Source organism: Thamnophis elegans, chromosome 2 (genome assembly GCF_009769535.1).
Source record: "Thamnophis elegans isolate rThaEle1 chromosome 2, rThaEle1.pri, whole genome shotgun sequence".
Taxonomy (NCBI): domain Eukaryota; kingdom Metazoa; phylum Chordata; class Lepidosauria; order Squamata; family Colubridae; genus Thamnophis; species Thamnophis elegans.
The window spans coordinates 141,640,797-141,660,015 of NC_045542.1; the positions used below are offsets into that span (position 1 = coordinate 141,640,797).

Genomic DNA, 19,219 nt, shown 5'->3' on the forward strand with positions numbered 1-19,219 from the left:
GAGAAATTAGAGACAAACCTTTTTTTTTTTTTTTAATATATTTTATTCATTTTTCACATTCCATTTGCAATCACTTATATACAGGGTATTTACTATAAGAAAAGAAAAAAAGAAAAAGGGAATAAAACGAACAAATAAAAAGGAAACACAACTCATCATTCACAACCCCACCTAACCCTTCCATCCTCCATACACCCCATCTACCCCCTCCAACTTTCCTTTCTCCCTCTAACACTCCCCTCCTACTTCCCTTTCCCCACAAACCTTTCTCCCCTTACTCCCCAGACACCCTCCTTACATTCCCCTTACTCCTTCCTTACTCCTCCCTCTTCTTTCCCTCTACCTCCCTCCTTGGTGTATGCCTTTATTCGAGTGTTGTTTGATCTGATAAAAGTAAAATGAACCAAGGGGAAAAAAAAAAAAAAAAAAAGAAAGAAAAAACTACCGTATATAAATACATTCTTATTCTTATTAAGACTATATTAACACCCCCCCACCCCACCCCACAAATCCCCATCCCCAATCCTCCCGACTTCCCAGGGCCCACACCTGGCACTACCTTCTGTCTAAAATATCTTGTATACATATGGATTAAAAAATAAAAGTAATATGTCAAAAGAAAGAAAAACAGAAAAAAAAGAAGAGAGAAAAAAAAAAGAGAAAAGAAAAAAGAAGAAAAAAAAAAGCAACCACTCTTTGTGTTGATCTCAGCCCCCCATCTTTATCTATGCTTAAATAGTATAAATCATTCTATCTATATTTTATTCTCGTCTCTTACTTCTTTGCTATTTACCCCAACCTTCTGTAGACTCTCCCGTTCCTCTTCCTAAACCTCATGATCCCTTCCGATAAGATTTAAGCAACGTGGTTCATGCCACATATTCAAATATGACTTTACAGAAGAGTAATCAAACTTTCCCTTCTAGTAAAATTTAAACAGCGTAAGTGATCTTTCTTAACCTCCTTTTCAAACAGTAATTCAAAATAATCTAGCCAAGCTTCCCCTTCTTAGTAAAATTAAGCAGCGTAGATCAAATATTACTTTACACAGAAATCAATTTCTATCTTAAGATAATTCCAACCGACTTTCTCTTCTAATAGGATTTAAATAACGTAGTTCATTCCACATACATTTTACCCTCATCCCTTACTTGTCTAATATTTACCACTATCAAATTTATACTAGCATTTGTTTAAAATCTAACTCAAAGCAATTTCAACCAACTTTCCCTTCTAATAAAAGTTAAATAGCATGGATCATTCCACATATTCAAACAATACTTTCAGCAAGAGTCAGTTAACCTTCTGTTTTAAAATAGTCCCTTCTAACAAAGTTTAAACAACATAAATCATTCCGCGTTCTTTTTACACTTATCTTAAGATAATCCCAACCGGCTTTCTGTTCTAATAAGCCTTAAACAACGTAAATCATTCCACATATATTTTACCCTCATCCCTTGCTTGTCTGATGTTTACCACTATCAAAGTTATGCTAACGTTAATTTAAAATCTAGCTCAAAGTAGTTTCACCCAGCTTTCCCTTCTAATAAGAATTAGTCCGCTTTTTCTACCGGAGAGAGGTCTCAAACCCCCATTCAGTCCTCAACTTTGGCGAGTATTTTAAAATGTCTAAATTCTCGATCTCCGTTTTTCTGCTTCTCCGAGGGAGGAAGGGCTACCCCCTCCATCTTGCAACCACATGGCCTGCCGTTTGCCTTCTCCTTCCGCTTGTCTCTCCTCTCTTCCAAGTGAGTCAGGAAGTCCCGCCTTCAGAATCCTGCAATAGAAATCTTGAGCCTCCGAAACAGAGTTAAGACGAAATCTTTGATTCTCAAATGTAACCGTGATGCCGGCAGGGGCCTCCCATCTGTATCGAATCTGTTGACTCCTAAGCTCCTTAGTTAAAAAGGTGTAGTCCCTTCTTGCCTTTAACATCTGGAAAGGTATTTCTTTGAAGACAATCAAGTTCTGGCCATCAACTCGGAGACTGTTATTATAAAACTTTTGCACAATCGCATTTCTAGATTCTTTTGTAGAGAAATGTATAATTATGTCCCTCGGGAGCTGTCGCTGTTCCGCTATCAATGAGTTCTGGCGATAGATTTTCCGAATCTGCCAATCAAAGTTAAGTCCCGGGCTTCCCACCGCATCGCTGAAGGCTTCAGCAAAGGTCTGTTTCAAATTCTCTTGCTCCTTTTCACGGAATCCTCTGACTCTTATTGCAAATGCCTTCCTATTAAAATTTATCATCATGAGCTGTTCTTCATTGTCTCTAATTTTTTGTTGTAAAATTTGAATATTGGTAGTCAAATTAAAATTAGCCTTCTCCAAACTTTCCAATTTGTTCTCTATTTCAGCAGAGTAATCTGACAGGGCAGACACGGCTGCAAACGTATTCGCCTTCTTTGATTAACTTTAGACTTTAAATCATCATATAGTTCCAATACAAATTCCTTAATTTCTTGTTTAAAGGCATTAAACATTTTAAAGAAATATTCCTGTGTTAGAAATTCTCCAGTAGAGGGCATAGGAGACAAAGGCTGTGGTTCCAGTAAAAATTCTTTAAATTCTTTAGACACATTTGTAGCAAGACGCTTCTTTGATCTGGGTGCCATAATAAATAAACAAGTAAACAGCGCTTTGCTCCCCTCTATTTCCAAAGAAGAAGAGTTTATTTTGTTAAGGAGCGGTCTGCAGGAAGGTAAAACCGGCTAAGTACATCCACTATCAATCATCCACGGAGAGAAATCGCCATTTTGAAGTCCATTTAGACAAAGAAGTCTCTAAGACAAATGGTGCTGGTATTTAAGATAGTAATAAAAGCATAAATCTCACAGGGGTGGGACCCGCCCGTATCAATTCTAGCTTGAAAAAACTTTGTTTTGTCCTGGGGGGGGCTAGCCTGTCTGGGGCTGCCAAAAAAAAAAGGGCAGCTGAGAAGAACTGGCTGGAGATAAAAGCTCTGCTCCGGCTGGATCTAATCTCTGTCCACAGCCAAAAAAAAGAAAAAGGCTGTGGCTTACGAATAGACCCTCGCCTACAGAGCTACTCCCTGCCCCTTTTTTTGCCAAAAAGGGGTGCTATCTATGATCTTATTTAGATATACAGACCAGATCTCTGAGGAGCTCGGTGGAGCCCTCCTCGGCAACAGGCCACGCCCCCAGGAAGTCAGAGACAAACCTTTTGAAGCCTTTTGCCCTGCCCACTACTCAGCTGTGGGCTATGCTGTTACTTATCTGACCATACCCAAGGCAGTATCTCTTCACCCTGTCTCCCAAGGTGTTTCCCACATACTACTATATAAACATTTCATGAATATTCTTATTTCTGTGTTTACCTTCCAGCCTCCCAAGTGTATCAATTGGCAATTTTGACAGCAGTGAAATGAAAAAAGGAATTCAAACCTTCAATGTTTTTTTCTGATCAAATTTAAAATGCACAGTTCCAATTTCCCATTACATAACCCATGTAAAAGTGCAACAGGGATTGCAACATGTGCTTGTAATGTAATGCTTTCTATTAAGATCCATCAACTTTTGGAAAAATTTGAAGTTATTGCTGGGTGTTGATAGTGCTAAGCACTAAGCAAAAATGTGTTTGCATATGTTTAGACACAGACACACACTTTATATTTTTTACTGAAAACAATTGTATTTAAAGTACAAAATACTATGGTTTTTAATACTAATAAAAGCAGTATTCAGTCCGATTTCACATTTTTTAGTGTTTGTACTATGTCTTCTAATCTAACACTACATCGTTGAGTTGTTCTATGCTCTGGCTGATGTCAGCATTGATGTTGTTGTGGGCGGAAGCTTTATACTTCCCATTCCCCCATCTCCTCTCAGTGGACCTAACCCTAACCCCCATTCTCGTTTGACTATAATTGTTTAAACATCCTTCATCATAAAACATACCAAAACTCAAGACATAACCACATACTGGCATCTCATTTGCTATTTCTAGTATCCCAATAACACTATTCCTTATGGCCTATTCTAGCATAAGTTCTTTTATTTTTTCTTCTTCTGTGTCTTGCCATCTAGGGTAGGGTTCCCATCCATCTAGTTCTTTCCATATTCCACTTTTTCCATTTCCAGACAGAAACCATTCACCATAGATGTCAGCAGATTTGATTTCTTTGTAGTCATTTTTCTCTTTATTGCTTGGGACTCTACCCTCTATTTTTCCCATTTGATAAGCATCTCCACCCTTTTCATCATATTTTTCTGTTAAGTTCTCTAATTTTTCAAACATTTTCTCAAATGTATTCGATAGTTTCTATATTGCAAACATTATCTCTTGCAAGCTGACAGTTTCTCTCTATTGTTGGAAATAAGCCATTGTTTCCAACTGTTAAAACACTGCTGCTCTGACTAGGAAGATTTTTACAAGGTTACACCTAGGTTCACCATGAGATCTCTGGTTAAAGATATACTTCAAAGGAACATTTGTATAAACAAATGGTGCTTTACTTCTTATCACTTTCTATAAACAAACTGTGAGTCTTTAAAGTTTCAGACCAGGATAATCAGTAGTGAAAGTAAAAGTATTTTGTGTTCAATACTCAAGTTTCCAGTCTTTGAGTAGCAGTGTTATCTCTCCCTTTGTTGTTACAATTGTTGCAATTCTCTTTATTCTTTTTGTATCTTTTAATATTCCATATTTTAAAAAAGTCAAATTCTAACATGAAATAGAGAAGAAAGAGTAAAAGACACATGTAGTGATGAATAAGGAGAAGTTTAGTCCATAGGTTGTAAAAATAATAGTAAAAATTATAGAAGAAAACTTGATCCATTCATTTCAAACGGTTTGCATAAATTCCATTCATGAAAATAACATTTAAAAATTAAGATAACACACTGACCAAAACCATCCAAAGCTTAATTCCGCCGCTTATTTCTTTTATTCTTAGATTTAAATTAGCTTTAAGTTTTTTATAGGCAGTCTCTTTTCAAACGGATAAAAAATTCCTCACCAGCTATAAACACTTTCTCTTCCATTTCCTTCCATTTTGGAGCCATCCCTACTTTGTCAGCCTAGGGGCTGAGCTTTTAACACCAGCTAAGAGACCTTCTCCTGCATCAATCAGGAACTTTGCGATGTCCCTGTGATCAGTAGAATGTAGTCTCCCTGTTCACTGTCTCTACGGGACGGTTTAGGTCCGATTGGACCACCCAGCGATAAAAGTATTGGCGGAGATCTCAGTGCATCAAGATCGGGTGACCATTTTGTAGCGACGTAGGCTCCTCCTCCGTATTCTATTATATTCTATAAGTACTCATGGGGCTAGGGCTATAGTCTGTATAGTAAGACAACACAGTCCTGCCTTGTCCTGCTGAACCTCACATTTTCTTCTTTTTGCTATATATGATAATGAAATATAATATTTGTAATATAAGTTTAAATTTTGTAATTTACTATTTATCTAGCTGTTATTTTTAAAAAATTATAAAAGTACAGTTTATTTTGAAAAAATATTTACTGAGACTCAATAGCATAAACTTATATATAGATAAAATATCATTAGGATACCACTGTGCAAATTTAGTCTTTTAATTAAACTTACAATTCAGTTTTTTATGTCTTTTTCTTAATGTACTTTATACTGAATTGATATAACATTAGAAAATTCTTTTTTTTTTAAGATCACAAAATCAGGCATTAGGACAAAAAGGTCATGCCAAATGCCAAGTTTGGAAAAGAGAACAGAACCAGTACACGATACAATAATGACTGAACAGTCTCCATCATCTCTCAATATGGCTTTAGATGCAAAAAATATGCAAAACATCTGTAACACAAATCAAGTTTCCCTGGACAAGGGTAAGATGCTGGCGCAATAGTTATAAAACTGACAGTGTTAACTTTTTTAAATTGTTCTTTATTAATTGCCTCAAGAAACTATATAGTAAATTTAATAACACTTTTCTCTGCTTTACTGCTTGAACAACTGAGTTTTCAACAGGTGAGTGATCTGATTTTAAAATTAGGAATGCTGTCAAGTGGTATATTGGAGATGACAATAAGACATTGCAGTGGAAACAGATACTTGTGGAGAGGATATTTTCTTTTATTACTAAATTGTTTTCCAATATTCTTGTGAGTCAGGTTGAGTTGACAGAAGCCTTATCATGTCAGCCAGTGAGTTTCATGATTTGATTTCAGAATATTTCCAGAGCTAAGAACCGTTCAAAAACTATATTATATTTAGGAATTATTGCAAAAGTTTTCATCATATATGTATCCATATCACTTTGTAATTGATCCTAGGTTTACATATAGAGGCATATCACTTGATTTATTTAAATTCATTGTTGTGTGTTTGGTAACTACCATGTTTCCCCGAAAATACAACCTATCCTGAAACTAAGGCCTTGCCACATTTTTTCAGGTGGGCAAAAATATAAGCCCCCCTGAAAATAAGCCCCCTGGACAACCCCCCCTCTGGCCAGGCAGAGCACTGCTCACCGACCTAGTGGTAACCCATAGAGTGCATTTCTAGGGCGGCCCCTGCTGGAAGAATTGGAAGCCGAGTTCCAGAGTTTGGAATTCAGAGAAGTTATGCTTGGAGTGCAGTGGCGGCAGCGGCAGTGGTGCCCTGGCCCTGCAGGGAGAGCTGGGCCAGGGCATGGTGAGGCTGGGAGGCATGCGAGCTGGGGGCAGAACAGGCGCTCGCGCAACCACCCCCTCCAGCCAGGCAGAGCTCCATGTACTGGCCTAGGGGATATCCCGAATGTGCCAAGTCATGGGAGCACGGGAGCTGGACGGCAGGCAGAGCACCACATGGATTGGCGTCTTAGGGATACCCCATAGGTCAGTGAATGGCGCTCTGCCTGGCTGGAGAGGGGTTTGCCGGGTGGCTGGTCATGAGTGTGTTCATCTCATGGCTGCATCACCCCTGAGGCTGTGCCCGGCTCTTTGGGAGCCTGCTCGCAAGGGAGCAGCTGCCCAGCAACCCCAAAACAATAAGCCCTCCCCTAATAATAAGGCGCAAGCCATATTTTGGGAGTCAAAAGAAAATAAGACCCTGTCTTATTTTCAGGGAAACACGGTAGCAGTTGAATATATGACCTCATTCTATAGAAAAAATGTAATGTGGACTTGAAAAACAGGATCCTACTGAAAACCATATCTGTAATGACTTAATTATCGTATAATAACATAATTAAAATTCACTGAGTAAACCTGTATAGAGTGATGGCAACTAGACTGCATACCAAAGAAACTTATTGGATAAGCAGTAAAACATTTCAAATCAAAAAGAAAAAGTATTCCATTTGCCAGGACTCAATTTACAAACAACTCTACAAGGATGGCTGAGACTCTTCATCAACATCTATGGATTAACTTTTGCCTATTATGGCTGTGAAAGTTGGACCATAAGGAAGGCTAAGCACCAAAGAATTGAGGCCTTTCAACTATGGTGCTGGAAAAGACTCCTGCGAGTCCCTTGGACTGCTAGGTGATCAAACTGGTCAGTCCTAGAGGAGACCAACCCTGACTGCTCTTTAGAAGGCCAATTCCTGAAGATGAAACTCAAATAGTTTGGTCACCTATTGAGAAGGAAGGGCTCATGGGAGAAGAGCCTAATGCTGGGAAAGATTGAGGGCAAGAGAAGAAGGGGATGACAGAGAATGAGGTGGCTAGATGGAGTCACCAAAGCATTAGGCATGACTTAAATGGACTCTGAGGAATGGTAGAGGACAGGAAGGCCTGGAGGAACATTGTCCATAGGGTCATGATTGGTCAGACACAGCTTCGCAACTAACAACGACAAATTAAACCTGTCTTGCAAATTTAAAAACAAATCCTGTTGATTTTCAAAAGAAAAATATTCCTTTACAATTTAGTATTGCAAAGAGCCAATATTATTTTTCTAACTTTTTTCTTCTAGGCACCTTCCTATCTGTTCCATTGAGAAAATTTGCAACAATGGCCCAGAAGGAGTCAACAGTGCAGTGTAAATTCTATGTTCTTTAATATCACAGTTCTTTCAGTGTAAGATCTTTTATGTTTCAGGGAATATTACAGGGATTATGAAAATCAAAACTTTCAGAATGGAATTTTCTTCTGAGCATTAATCAGGATTTGCAGAATTACACAAAGTGCATATAGATAAAGAATTTATTGTGCTTTTAGAACAAAGAAGAAAAAAACTAAGAAGAAATTGGTCTTGTAAGCCTTTATATGTACTAAAAAAAACTAGTGAACAGAAGAGTGACGCTTTCAGCAAAACTAATTGCCAATGCCAGTTTTTAAATGTTACTGAATGTAGTATTTCTGTAGAGCAAATTATATTTTTTTAAAAATTAAAAGCCCAAGTTTGCTCTGCAGTTTATATTCTGGATATTGAAACAGTTGCTTAATGAACAGTTTTTCTCCTGGACTTCGGTTAAATTTGATACTGGCTAACTAATAGTCATTCTGACCACTCTTGGAATAATCTGACTCAATTAAGGGAATAAAAAATATACTAGAAAAAACTGTCAGTTATTCATAACAAGGTGAGCAAGAAAGTGAAAAGTGGAGATAACAGGTAGGACAGTTGTAGCAAATATTTCTCTAAATCTTGTATGTCATCAACAATCTTTATCATCTTCTCTTATATTATACTTACATCCCTTATTTTATTCAGAAGCTCAAGGCTCCATCCATAGCCTTCCCACTCCCTTTTATTTTTCCTTTACAACAAACCCATGAAGTAGGTTGAGCTTACAGAAAGGGTTTAGGCAGGGATGGGATTCAGCCAGTTCGAGCCAGTTCAGGTGAACCGGTAGCTCTGACCATCAGCTGAGAGCGAACCGGTTCACTCCGACGATAAGGTGGGACCGCCCGCCCGCCCTTGCACTTTTCTTACCTATATCCTCTCAGCTGATTAGTGCAGCAGAGCGGATTGCCGCGCCTCAGCTGTGTTAATCTCCAAGAAGTAACGTGGAAGGTAAGTTTTGGTAAAACTGTGCACATGCGCAAAACACACAATCACTGAACTGGTTGTTAAACTGGCAGGATCCCATTACTGGGTATAGGCCAGCAAGAATTCATGGCCGAACGTGGACCTGGATCTCCCTGTTGCCATATAAAGCCTTTAACCATTACACCATATGGAGTTTCATTTACTATTTATTTTACAATATACAGTATAATGATAATCTATTGCCCTCAAACATACTTATTTCATTGGGTGACAAGTATAATCCAAAATAGAGATTTCATAGTAGTTCAGCTTCAAGATTATAACAGCTTCAGTAGTAGTGATTAAACACAAACTTTTAAAACATATTTTCAACTCTTTTGGCGAATAAAATAGAGGAAAGGGATTTCTGTTTTTCAGTTTTTGTAAATAAGTTCCTCTTGGGGTTCCCTGAGGTGAAATCATTACCTCAACACCACCCCATCCAAAGTCAAGACTCAAGAAAACTATCAATTATTCTGCTCCCACAACAGAGGTGGAATGTAATCATTGCTCATTTGTCACTCCAATCAATATGTTGAGCTTATTAACTAAGAATTACACTGTCCCATCACAGAAATCAGGCAAACCAGATAGAAAAATAGTGAGGCGTGTCAAAATTTGGTCATATAACCCAATGCTGAGATAAATAATAATTTCATAGTCAAAGTTTACTATAACAAATATCCAAAAAAGGTAGGAGGAAGTGGGAAAAAGACCAAACCATTTAGTTCTTTTTTAACTAGCTTTTGACGCCTTCCTAGAGAATATATGGTATTCTAAAGATTCTAGTCCCAGATAAATACAGTTGAAATAAATGCTGAAATATTGCAAAAAGAAAGCAAATATCCTTGTGTCTATTAACATAAAAGATGTGGAGGGAATTGTGGAGATACAGAGTAATGAAGGGAAGTGCAGAATATATATTTGTCTCCGTTGTGAATTGATCTATAATCCTAAAATAATATGCAATGCTTTATGTTAGATTTGTTCCAGTTACAAACAGAAATTCTTTAATCTGGCAACATAGAAAATGTATAAACATATCTTCTCTAGCAGGTGCGCAATGTCATTACAAAAGGGAAATTGGTGGCGAAGAAAGAAATAAAACAAATGAATATTGTATATCATTTGTCAGCTTTTTTATGTCGTGTTAAAACCTTCATTAAATTGTGAGGCTGCAATTAGAGGCTCCAGCATAAATCTGACTCTGCAGTGGAAGTAATTAGACATTTAGGTGATCATTCTTGTATTTATCATGTTTGCTGCACTACCATGATTACACAGTAATTTACATATTTTCCTAAGAAGTTACACAAAATTATTCATTACAATTGATATGGAAACATTTGATATCCTTCCCTGACTCCCCATAGAAGAATTTCAGCATTTCTTGTGACTCAGAGCTAATAAGATTTTGTTTGCTCTAGAACACACGTCTCTTTCATTTGTAAGCAAGTATCAATGCTACAATGGCCACAATTTACATGAATTCTGAACTGTGCAATAATTGGTGTGAAATACAGTTCCGCAATAATATTCGCTAGATTCTTTTTCCACTTGTTTGTATTTCAGTCAAATTTAAATGTTTATCTGGTTCTCCAAAACTATCTAGCTCCCCAGGCAAACACAGAACCAATCATAAGTTCAATTTAGGAAGGAGTTTCTTCACTTTCTATTGGATGGGCAACATTATAAATTGCCAAAAGTGTTGTTATTACCCTTCCTAAATTGCCCTTGTGATTGGTTCAGTGTTTGCCTAGTTCCAATACTCTGATCAATGTCATGAGGCCAAAAAAGCATCTTGTTTGCATAGTGAAAATTGGCGCTCTGTAAATTAGAACAAACCTAGAAAGCATATTAAAAAGGGTGCTCTCAGAACCCCGTTCCACAATCCCTTTTTTTCTGCACAAAGGAATAGACATGATCCTACTCAAGAGGCAGACTTTGGCAAATCTAAATAAAATATTAAAGAGCAGAGATACCACAATGACAAAGGTACCTATTGTCTCAGCCGAGATTTTCAAAGATGTAGTATATTAACATGAAAGCGGAACCATCCATCTAAATGTGGAAAATTTGTGTGGCTAAATGGTGTTGCTAGAGAAGACTGTTGAGAATACTTTGGAAGGCAAAAGGAACAAATTTTCAATGTTGTCAAAGAGAAGTCTTAATGCTCACTGGAAGCTCTATTACTGAAGCTCTAGCTTATATATTATGGGCACCTAGGATGAAGCAAGAATCTTAGGAAAAGACTTTGCATGGAACAACAAATAACAATAAAAAGGGACAGAAGACACAGTGGCTGGATTACTGATGAAGAAAACATAAAAGGAATTTATAAAAATAGTTACTGGAAATCCTACCAAGATAATGGCAATCAGGTCATGAAGAGTCAGAAGCAAGAGAACAACAAAATTTCAGCCAGAAATTGAAAATAGTTGTGTGTGCGTGCGTCCGTGCGTGCGTCCGTGCGTGCGTGCGTGTGTGTACACATTGGTGGCTATGGCTCAGCGGTTAAGATGCTGGGCTTGTAAGCTGGAAAACTGATAGTGCAGGTTCCGGACCTGAGCACCATGCAATAGGGTGAGCTCCCATCCTCACCCCAGCTCCTGCCAACCTAGCCATTCAAAAGCATGCAAATGCGAGTAGATAAACAGGTACTGTTTGGTGGGAGGGTAACAGCACTCCATGATGTCATGCTGGCCACATGATCGCAGAAATATCTTTGGACAATGCTGAAAAAATGACCTTGAAATGGAATTGAATATTGCCCCCTATAGTTGGCAACGATTAGCAGAATAAAATTTACAGGGACTCCTTTATCTTTGTGTGTGTGTGTGTGTGTGTATAGATAGATAGATAGATAGATAGATAGATAGATAGATAGATAGATAGATAGATAGATAGATGATAGATAGATAGATAGATAGATAGATAGATAGATAGATAGATAGATAGATAGATAGATAGATAGATAGATAGATAGATATTTAAAGTTACAACCCCCGGTATGCCCAAATATGGGAGGAAGTTCACTACTTCCATTCTCTGTCCATCGGCTCATCACAAGAGACCATCCAGACAGAAACCCAATATTTTTACTGTTGCCTTTGTTACAATTTGTGTTGTATTTGTGCTGATAAATAAATAGAGACTAGTATTTATCTATTTCAAGCTATTTAGCTCTCATTTATCAGCACAAATACAACACATATATATAGTTAGTTAGTTAGTTAGTTAGTTAGTTAGTTAGTTAGTTAGATAGATAGATAGATAGATAGATAGATAGATAGATAGATAGATAGATAGATAGATAGATAGATAGAGAACACGTCTATACTTTTCATATTTGTCTGATGTTAATAATGAAATAGACTAAACTTGAGGCTTTTTTAAAAAAAATCAAGTTGTTGGTGATATTATTGGTTTCTGAAGGTGTTCCAGGTTCTAGCAACCAAGGCATATTGGTGTTACCTACAATGAAAATAATTGAATGGTGTATATTTGAGCAGATCTTGATGTTGTTTCACATTTCCCTTAATCATGTTATCATTTTCCCTAGCATCATTTCAAACAACAAAATATAATTTAGTAATGAAAAGGTTAAAAAAAAATTGCTGCTGGCTGATCTGGCAGCCATTATTTAAATCCATATCAGTGGCTTTTTGTTTGTTCTAAAATAAAAAGATTAGTGTTGCCTGATCACAGGGGAAACTGGTAAAATGGATATATTCATGTTCCCCCACCCCAGCCCAGAGCTATAGAGTTGAGATTCAAGTATAAATTAAACATGAGCTGAAAATAAAAGACGGAATATTTAAGAAATCCTCTTTGGAGAAGAAGGGTAACATTCACTTTTTAAGAAATGTGATGATAGCTATTTCAGTCACATTCCAGCATAACTACGAAACAGAATGCAGTGGGGATGTGTAGATGAAGGAATATGATTAAACAGATAGGAACAAGCTTGAATCATTTCTAAGAATGATTTTTTTCTTACTATTGTAACAATGAAACCCCTAAAATGGATTTAGGGAAGCCTTCACAAAATACACATTGTAGGAACTATTTTGCTGCTTGTTTACATTACACTGTATTGATACACACTGTAGTATAACCAGGTACATCTTTGTACTTTATCCAGGATAATGTTTGACATTCTTGCAAAACGGAGAACAATATTGCTCATTAGGGATGTTTTTTCCAGCACTCCTACACCGATTAGTGTTTTAGCATGCAACGTAGTTCTGTGACCACATCTTTAAAAGATTTATAACATAAAGAGCCTAGGCCCTTACAATAAACTGGAAGGCACACTGCCTGTCGAAAGTGGAGGAACAAAAGTGAAGGAACGTCATCGGTAGACAATTAATTGCAATAATTAATTATCTGGAAACACCTGCAACATTGGGATCAGCAATCTTGCAGTGATCTATCAAAATAAACACCAAAATGCTACATTAAGAGAGGACGTCATGCCTAATATTTCTCCAAAATCATTTGTATATTGAAATTAAAATATGTGTGTCTAGCTATAAATAATTTATCCAGAAATCTTTTCAGAAAAGAGGTTAAAAATTATAATACTGAAGATAGGATAAGTAAAGTGGAGAATGCAATACACTGGTACCACTGTGAAGAAGGATTCCTTATTGATAGGCCCTATGATTTCTCACTATCCTACATACTGAAGTCCCCAACATGTCCATGGAACCAGGACCTTGTTCAGCAGAACTGCTCCAAATAGTTCAAGACAAATGAATTAAAGGTCTGTGTAAGACTTCATTTTGATCTACTCTGAGAAGTTACAATTATTACTTACTTTCTTAGTAGATTTATTTCTCTGGCTTTTTTCACCCAGGAGTCTAAGGCTGCTCATATGGCAATTTCTATTCCCCACCAAAACAACCCTTTTTATATTGTGCTTTTTTATCTCTATATATTGTAGATGTTTAATGTTAAATGGTGGGAGTATGCTTGATTTATTGTTTGATTTTATGCTATACTTCAGCCAAAGTCATATTGTTTGAGTTGAGAGATCTTACGTGTCTTGTGGGTGGGTGTTTGGGTGAATGAGTGAATGAATGAATGAATGAGTGAATGAGTAAATGAATAAGAAAACTGTAACATACATTCAACTTACTGATTGCCCCAAGGCCTCCTAGTGAATGCCATAGTTAATAGTGGATTCGAACTTGGAGGTCCCCACTCCTTTTCCAACAAATTAATTACTATTTTTTTTTTAAAAAATGATCTTTTTACAATTTTTACCTGCTTATATTGCAGTATGAATTGTTGCTTTTTCCTGAAGAGACATATAGACATCATTAATACGCATTGTTCAACTTTTTGTGTTTGCAGATGAATGGATATTTCCTGACAAAGAAAACTCTCAATTGGAATCCAGCAGTCCTCTGCCGATAGCCTATGAAACATCCCATGATGTTTCAGGCTCTGTCCCAAGTGACGACCAGACATATGAAAGCAAAGAAGCAGCTGAAGTCCCTGAGGATATTTTCACCTACTCCTCAAAACCTAGATCAGCGCCGCATGGAAATCCCTTGAGTCTTTCTTCAGAAGATTGCACTTTTTCTTTGGATTTGAAGGAAGAAATTAGCAAGGAGTGGCGAGGAGCTCAAATGGAAGATGACTTCTATGGAAATGAGAGCAATGGAGAGGTAACGTGATGGGTTTAAAGGCTTGCTGTTATTTTGCTGTATACCCCTAGGATTCCTTCTCATGTATGCATATGTGTTAAAAAGTGATGTGTGTGTGTGTGTGTGTGTGTGTGTGTGATAGAGCCAGAAAAAAAAGTCTTCAGAAGAAAGTTGAATTGTCAATTGGAAAAGTTATTATTTTGTAGTGGTTAGGCCAGGGGGCTGAGTTCAGGGCAACCAAGACCCTAATCCACAATTAGATTTGGAAGGTAAATTGGAAAGCTTTGGGCCAGTCACAGTCTCTCAGTCCATCTTACTCCAAAGGGCTGTTTTGTGCAACAAAACCTGAAGAAAAGAGTATCATATTGGAATTTGAACTTTTGGAAAGAGAAAACAATTTAGGAAAAAAACTGTTGAGGGGGAAAAACTGTGAGGAAAAAAAGGGAACTAAAATTAAATGTAAAGACGACCAAACTATCAATAGCAGATAGAACAACCAGCCTAAGAATTAACAATGAAGATATTGAAACAGTAGATAGTTTCTGCCTTTTAGAATTAACCATCCACTGAAAAGGAACATACAGTCAAGAAATATGCCACAGACTAGCACTGGGTAGAGGAACTTGTGAACATCTTGGAAAGATATTCAAATCCATGCTGTGCCTCTACCTGCAAAGAGGTTTTGCAAGTCACGATGCTCTATGGAAGTGGAAGGTGGACTTTAAAGAAACAGGACAGGAAGAACATTGATGTCTTTGAACTTTGACATTGGTGAAGACTTCTAAATATACCATGGACAGCCAGGAAAACAAACTGATGAATCATTGAACAAATCAACCTACAGTTCTCATTCAAAACACAGATGATCAGGCTTAATTATTTTACTTTGGACACATTATATGAGGATTCAACTTGCTGGCAAAGAAAATGCTAGGAAAGGTGGATAGAAAAAGAAGAAGAGGATGGCCACTAGCAAGGTAGATTAATACACCGTTAGAAGAAAAAATTATTCAAACAATATCATGGAGAAAATCTGTCTACTTATTAGAAGTTTATAAAATAACTTTATAGCACATAATCATAATTATTGTTATTTTACCCTTCAGTATTAAAAAAAAAAGCTGAAAACCTCTTTATTTCAATAGATTAATAATTAAATAGAAGAATTTGACCATTCTTAATAAAATGAGATATACAGGTAAAACTCGAAAAATTAGAATATCGTGCAAAAGTCCATTTATTTCAGTAATGCAACTTAAAAGGTGAAACTAATATCTGAGATAGACTCATTACATGCAAAGCAAGATAGTTCAAGCTGTGATTTGTCATAATTGTGATGATTATGGCTTACAACTCATGAAAACCCCAAATCCACAATCTCAGAAAATTAGAATATTGTGAAAAGATGCAATATTCTAGGCTCAGTGTCCCACTCACAGATGAATCCTGGGCATGGGCTTCAAATGTCATATTCCTCTTGTCAAGCTGCTCCTGAACAACAAACAATGTCAGAAGCGTCTTACCTGAGCTAAAGAAAAACAGACCTGGTCTGTTGCTCAGGGGTCCAAAGTCCTCTTTTCTGATGAGAGCAACTTTTGCATCTCATTTAGAAACCCACGACCCAGAGTATGGAGGAAGAATAGAGAGGAACACACTGCAAGATGCTTGAAGTCCAGTGTGAAGTTTCCACAGTCTGTGTTGGTTTGGGGAGCCATGTCATCTGCTGGTGTTGGTCCACTGTGCTTCATTAAGTCCAGGGTCAACGCAGCCATCTACCAGGAGATTTTGGAGCACTTCATGCTTCCTTCCGCAGATGAGCTTTATGGGGATGCTGACTTCATTTTCCAGCAAGACTTGGCACCTGCCCACACTGCCAAAAGCACCAAAACCTGGTTCAATGACCGTGCGATTACTGTGCTTGATTGGCCAGAAAACATGCCTGACCTGAACCCCATAGAGAATCTATGGGGCATTGCCAAGAGAAAGATGAGAGACATGAGACCGAACAATGCAGAAGAGCTGAAGGCCGCTTTTGAAGCATCCTGGTCTTCCATAAAACCTCAGCAGTGCCACAGGCTGATAGCTTCCATGCCACGCTGCATTGAGGCAGTAATTGCTGCAAAAGGGGCCCAAACCAAGTACTTAGTACATATGCATGCTTATACTTTTCAGAGGTCCAATATTGTTCTATGTACAATCCTTGTTTTATTGATTGCATGTAATATTCTAATTTTCTGAGATTGTGGATTTGGAGTTTTCATGAGCTGTACGCCATAATCATCACAATTATGACCAATCACAGCTTGAACTATTTTGCTTTGCATGTAATGAGTCTATCTCATATATTAGTTTCACCTTTTAAGTTGCATTACTGAAATAAATGAACTTTTGCACGATATTCTAATTTTTTGAGTTTTACATGTAAATGAAGTATTTTGTCAATCCTGTCTCTTCAGAGTTTGGCAAATAAAGTAGGAAATTATTGTTTATTTATTAAATGTATTTGCTGTCCGTCTTGTTTCGAAGCAACACTGGGCAGCTATGAAATTAAATTTAATGAAAAAAATACTTTCCTTTTTTCTCTGAATCATTACAAATTTGGAAAAGGCATTCTGTCAATTATGGTTGTCTAGGTTAGAGGAAAAGAATAATTGGTTAAATTCAATATCACATTAAAGAATGCTGGCTTTAACCATGGTGTGTTGACCAAAACTAATGGCCCGCTTCAAATATAATAATAAAATATGGTTTACAAACAAGAAGGATTGGATTATTCACTGAGGTGCAAAAAAGTAAAATAGACAACATTATACATAGTTTACTAAAAGCTTCCTTGTTTGGTTTCTAAGAAGGAGCTTCCAGCACAATCAAAGGATTTGTTCATATCAGAATTTATTAAACTGAGATAATAATATAAATAATATAATTGGAAATAGAAAATATTTCTTCGAAGACTTTTCCTATTCTGAAAATTTTGCTTTTTTAATACCCTTTATTTAACTAGAAATACTTTTCTTCATTATTCAGAAAGTTTCAGTCACAGAGCAGTTTTTGTTAGCATAACAGCAGTTTTTATTTTGAAATTTGAATAATTCCTGCAATAGAAATAAGTCTGAAATAAGATAGAAACAGACCTTCAGATAATTGTTTTCAGGCTATGTTCATAATAAAAATATTAGTTGTGCTTGCTTTATTTTTCATAAATATCTTTTTTTTTCTTCCAGATAATATCAATGTAAAAGTTACCTCTTAGCCAAGAGAAGAAGGGATATAGTTTTTCTAATATTCCGGGGCGGGGGCGGGGGGGGCTGGAAAACGTATGATAATGAGCAGTGTTTAAAATAATTCATCTTGCCTTGTTTCCCTATTCTAGGATGATAGTTACATGGACCTCGTGCAAGAGGCTCAAGATCTTCCAAATAACTATATCACATCAGGATTACCTCAGCCAGCAATATCCAAGGAGATTCTTCCCAAAAGTCCTGAAAGCAGGACATACAACTTCTGTACAAAAAAGACCGAAGAAGAAATATCACCCCAGTGTACTGAAGATGCTGTTGTGATAATGGACAAAGCAAATAACATTCAAAGAAGCTTGTTGCCCACTTCTTGTTTATCCCCAATCAGAAACCTGTCTAAACCCTGCAAGGAAATATCTAGGGTCTCAAAATGTTTCTCCATCAGCGCGTTAAGAAGTTCCATAAGTAGAAAATCCCTAAAAGAAATCCAGCAGGAGGACTCAAACCCAATAGTCCAAATTCCTGTAAGTATTTTTTTTTTAAATCTTGTTGGAATAAAAAGGATATTTAAGCTTTTGCATCTTTGCATCTGTTAATAACATTAGTATTTTAGAAAGTGTTGCCATGGGATAAAGCAAAGATCAATCATATGGAAGAGGAGGAAAGCTGCCAGATTGATCCATGATACAAAGTTTAATTAATTATATATTCTTGTTTTTTTAAAAAGACAAGATACATTCATGGCAAAATAGGACTACTAATTAGGATCAAGAATAGTTAGCAATGTAAGTACATAATCTCCCGGGCACACTAAATCTGGCTGGAGGATAAATGTAAGTAAGTAGACCATGGATAGAAAATATGTTTTTAATAGCAAAGAGAGGCAAATATCAAAACTTTTTTTAATGAAAATCAAACTTAAAACTTATTTATCTGCCATGGTTTGTCTTTATGCCAGGATTTGTCAGAGGCTGACAAAGTTTTGTTTGGGATAATGAAACATTTTCTGCAAAAACAACTCATTTCCAATCTGCTCAATTGTAATTTGGCATTTCTTAAATTAATGAGTGAAAGAAGAGGGTAGAAAAATTAATGAATTCTTATTAACCAGTTTTAAATAATTTACTGAAAGTTTCTAGCAGCTGGAGGAAAAGAAATTTCTTGGAACAATTGCAGACACTGAAAAATTTTGTTCCATTTTTATGATAAAAGATGTTTTCACACTTGTATCCTGTTTATAGATTTCCTCTGGCTATTAGGTTAATATAATATAAATAATGGGAAAGACTGCACTTAGTGTGATGTAGGACATTTCTCCTCATACACCCGATCTATTTCATTTATTTTTCTTTTTAATTGAAATGCTT

At 36.7% G+C, this 19,219-nt stretch overlaps 1 protein-coding gene across 2 annotated transcripts in view; it reads left to right on the forward strand.

Moving 5' to 3' along the window:
• Window positions 1-19,219, forward strand: part of C2H3orf67 (chromosome 2 C3orf67 homolog) — a 188,772-nt gene that overhangs the window by 81,605 nt on the left and 87,948 nt on the right. For both annotated transcript variants that reach the window (XM_032238988.1, XM_032238989.1), the window contains exons 10-12: window positions 5,649-5,826; window positions 14,318-14,634; window positions 17,987-18,376. In XM_032238988.1, the coding sequence (XP_032094879.1) occupies window positions 5,649-5,826; window positions 14,318-14,634; window positions 17,987-18,376 (885 nt within the window). The remainder of the gene's footprint in view (window positions 1-5,648; window positions 5,827-14,317; window positions 14,635-17,986; window positions 18,377-19,219) is intronic.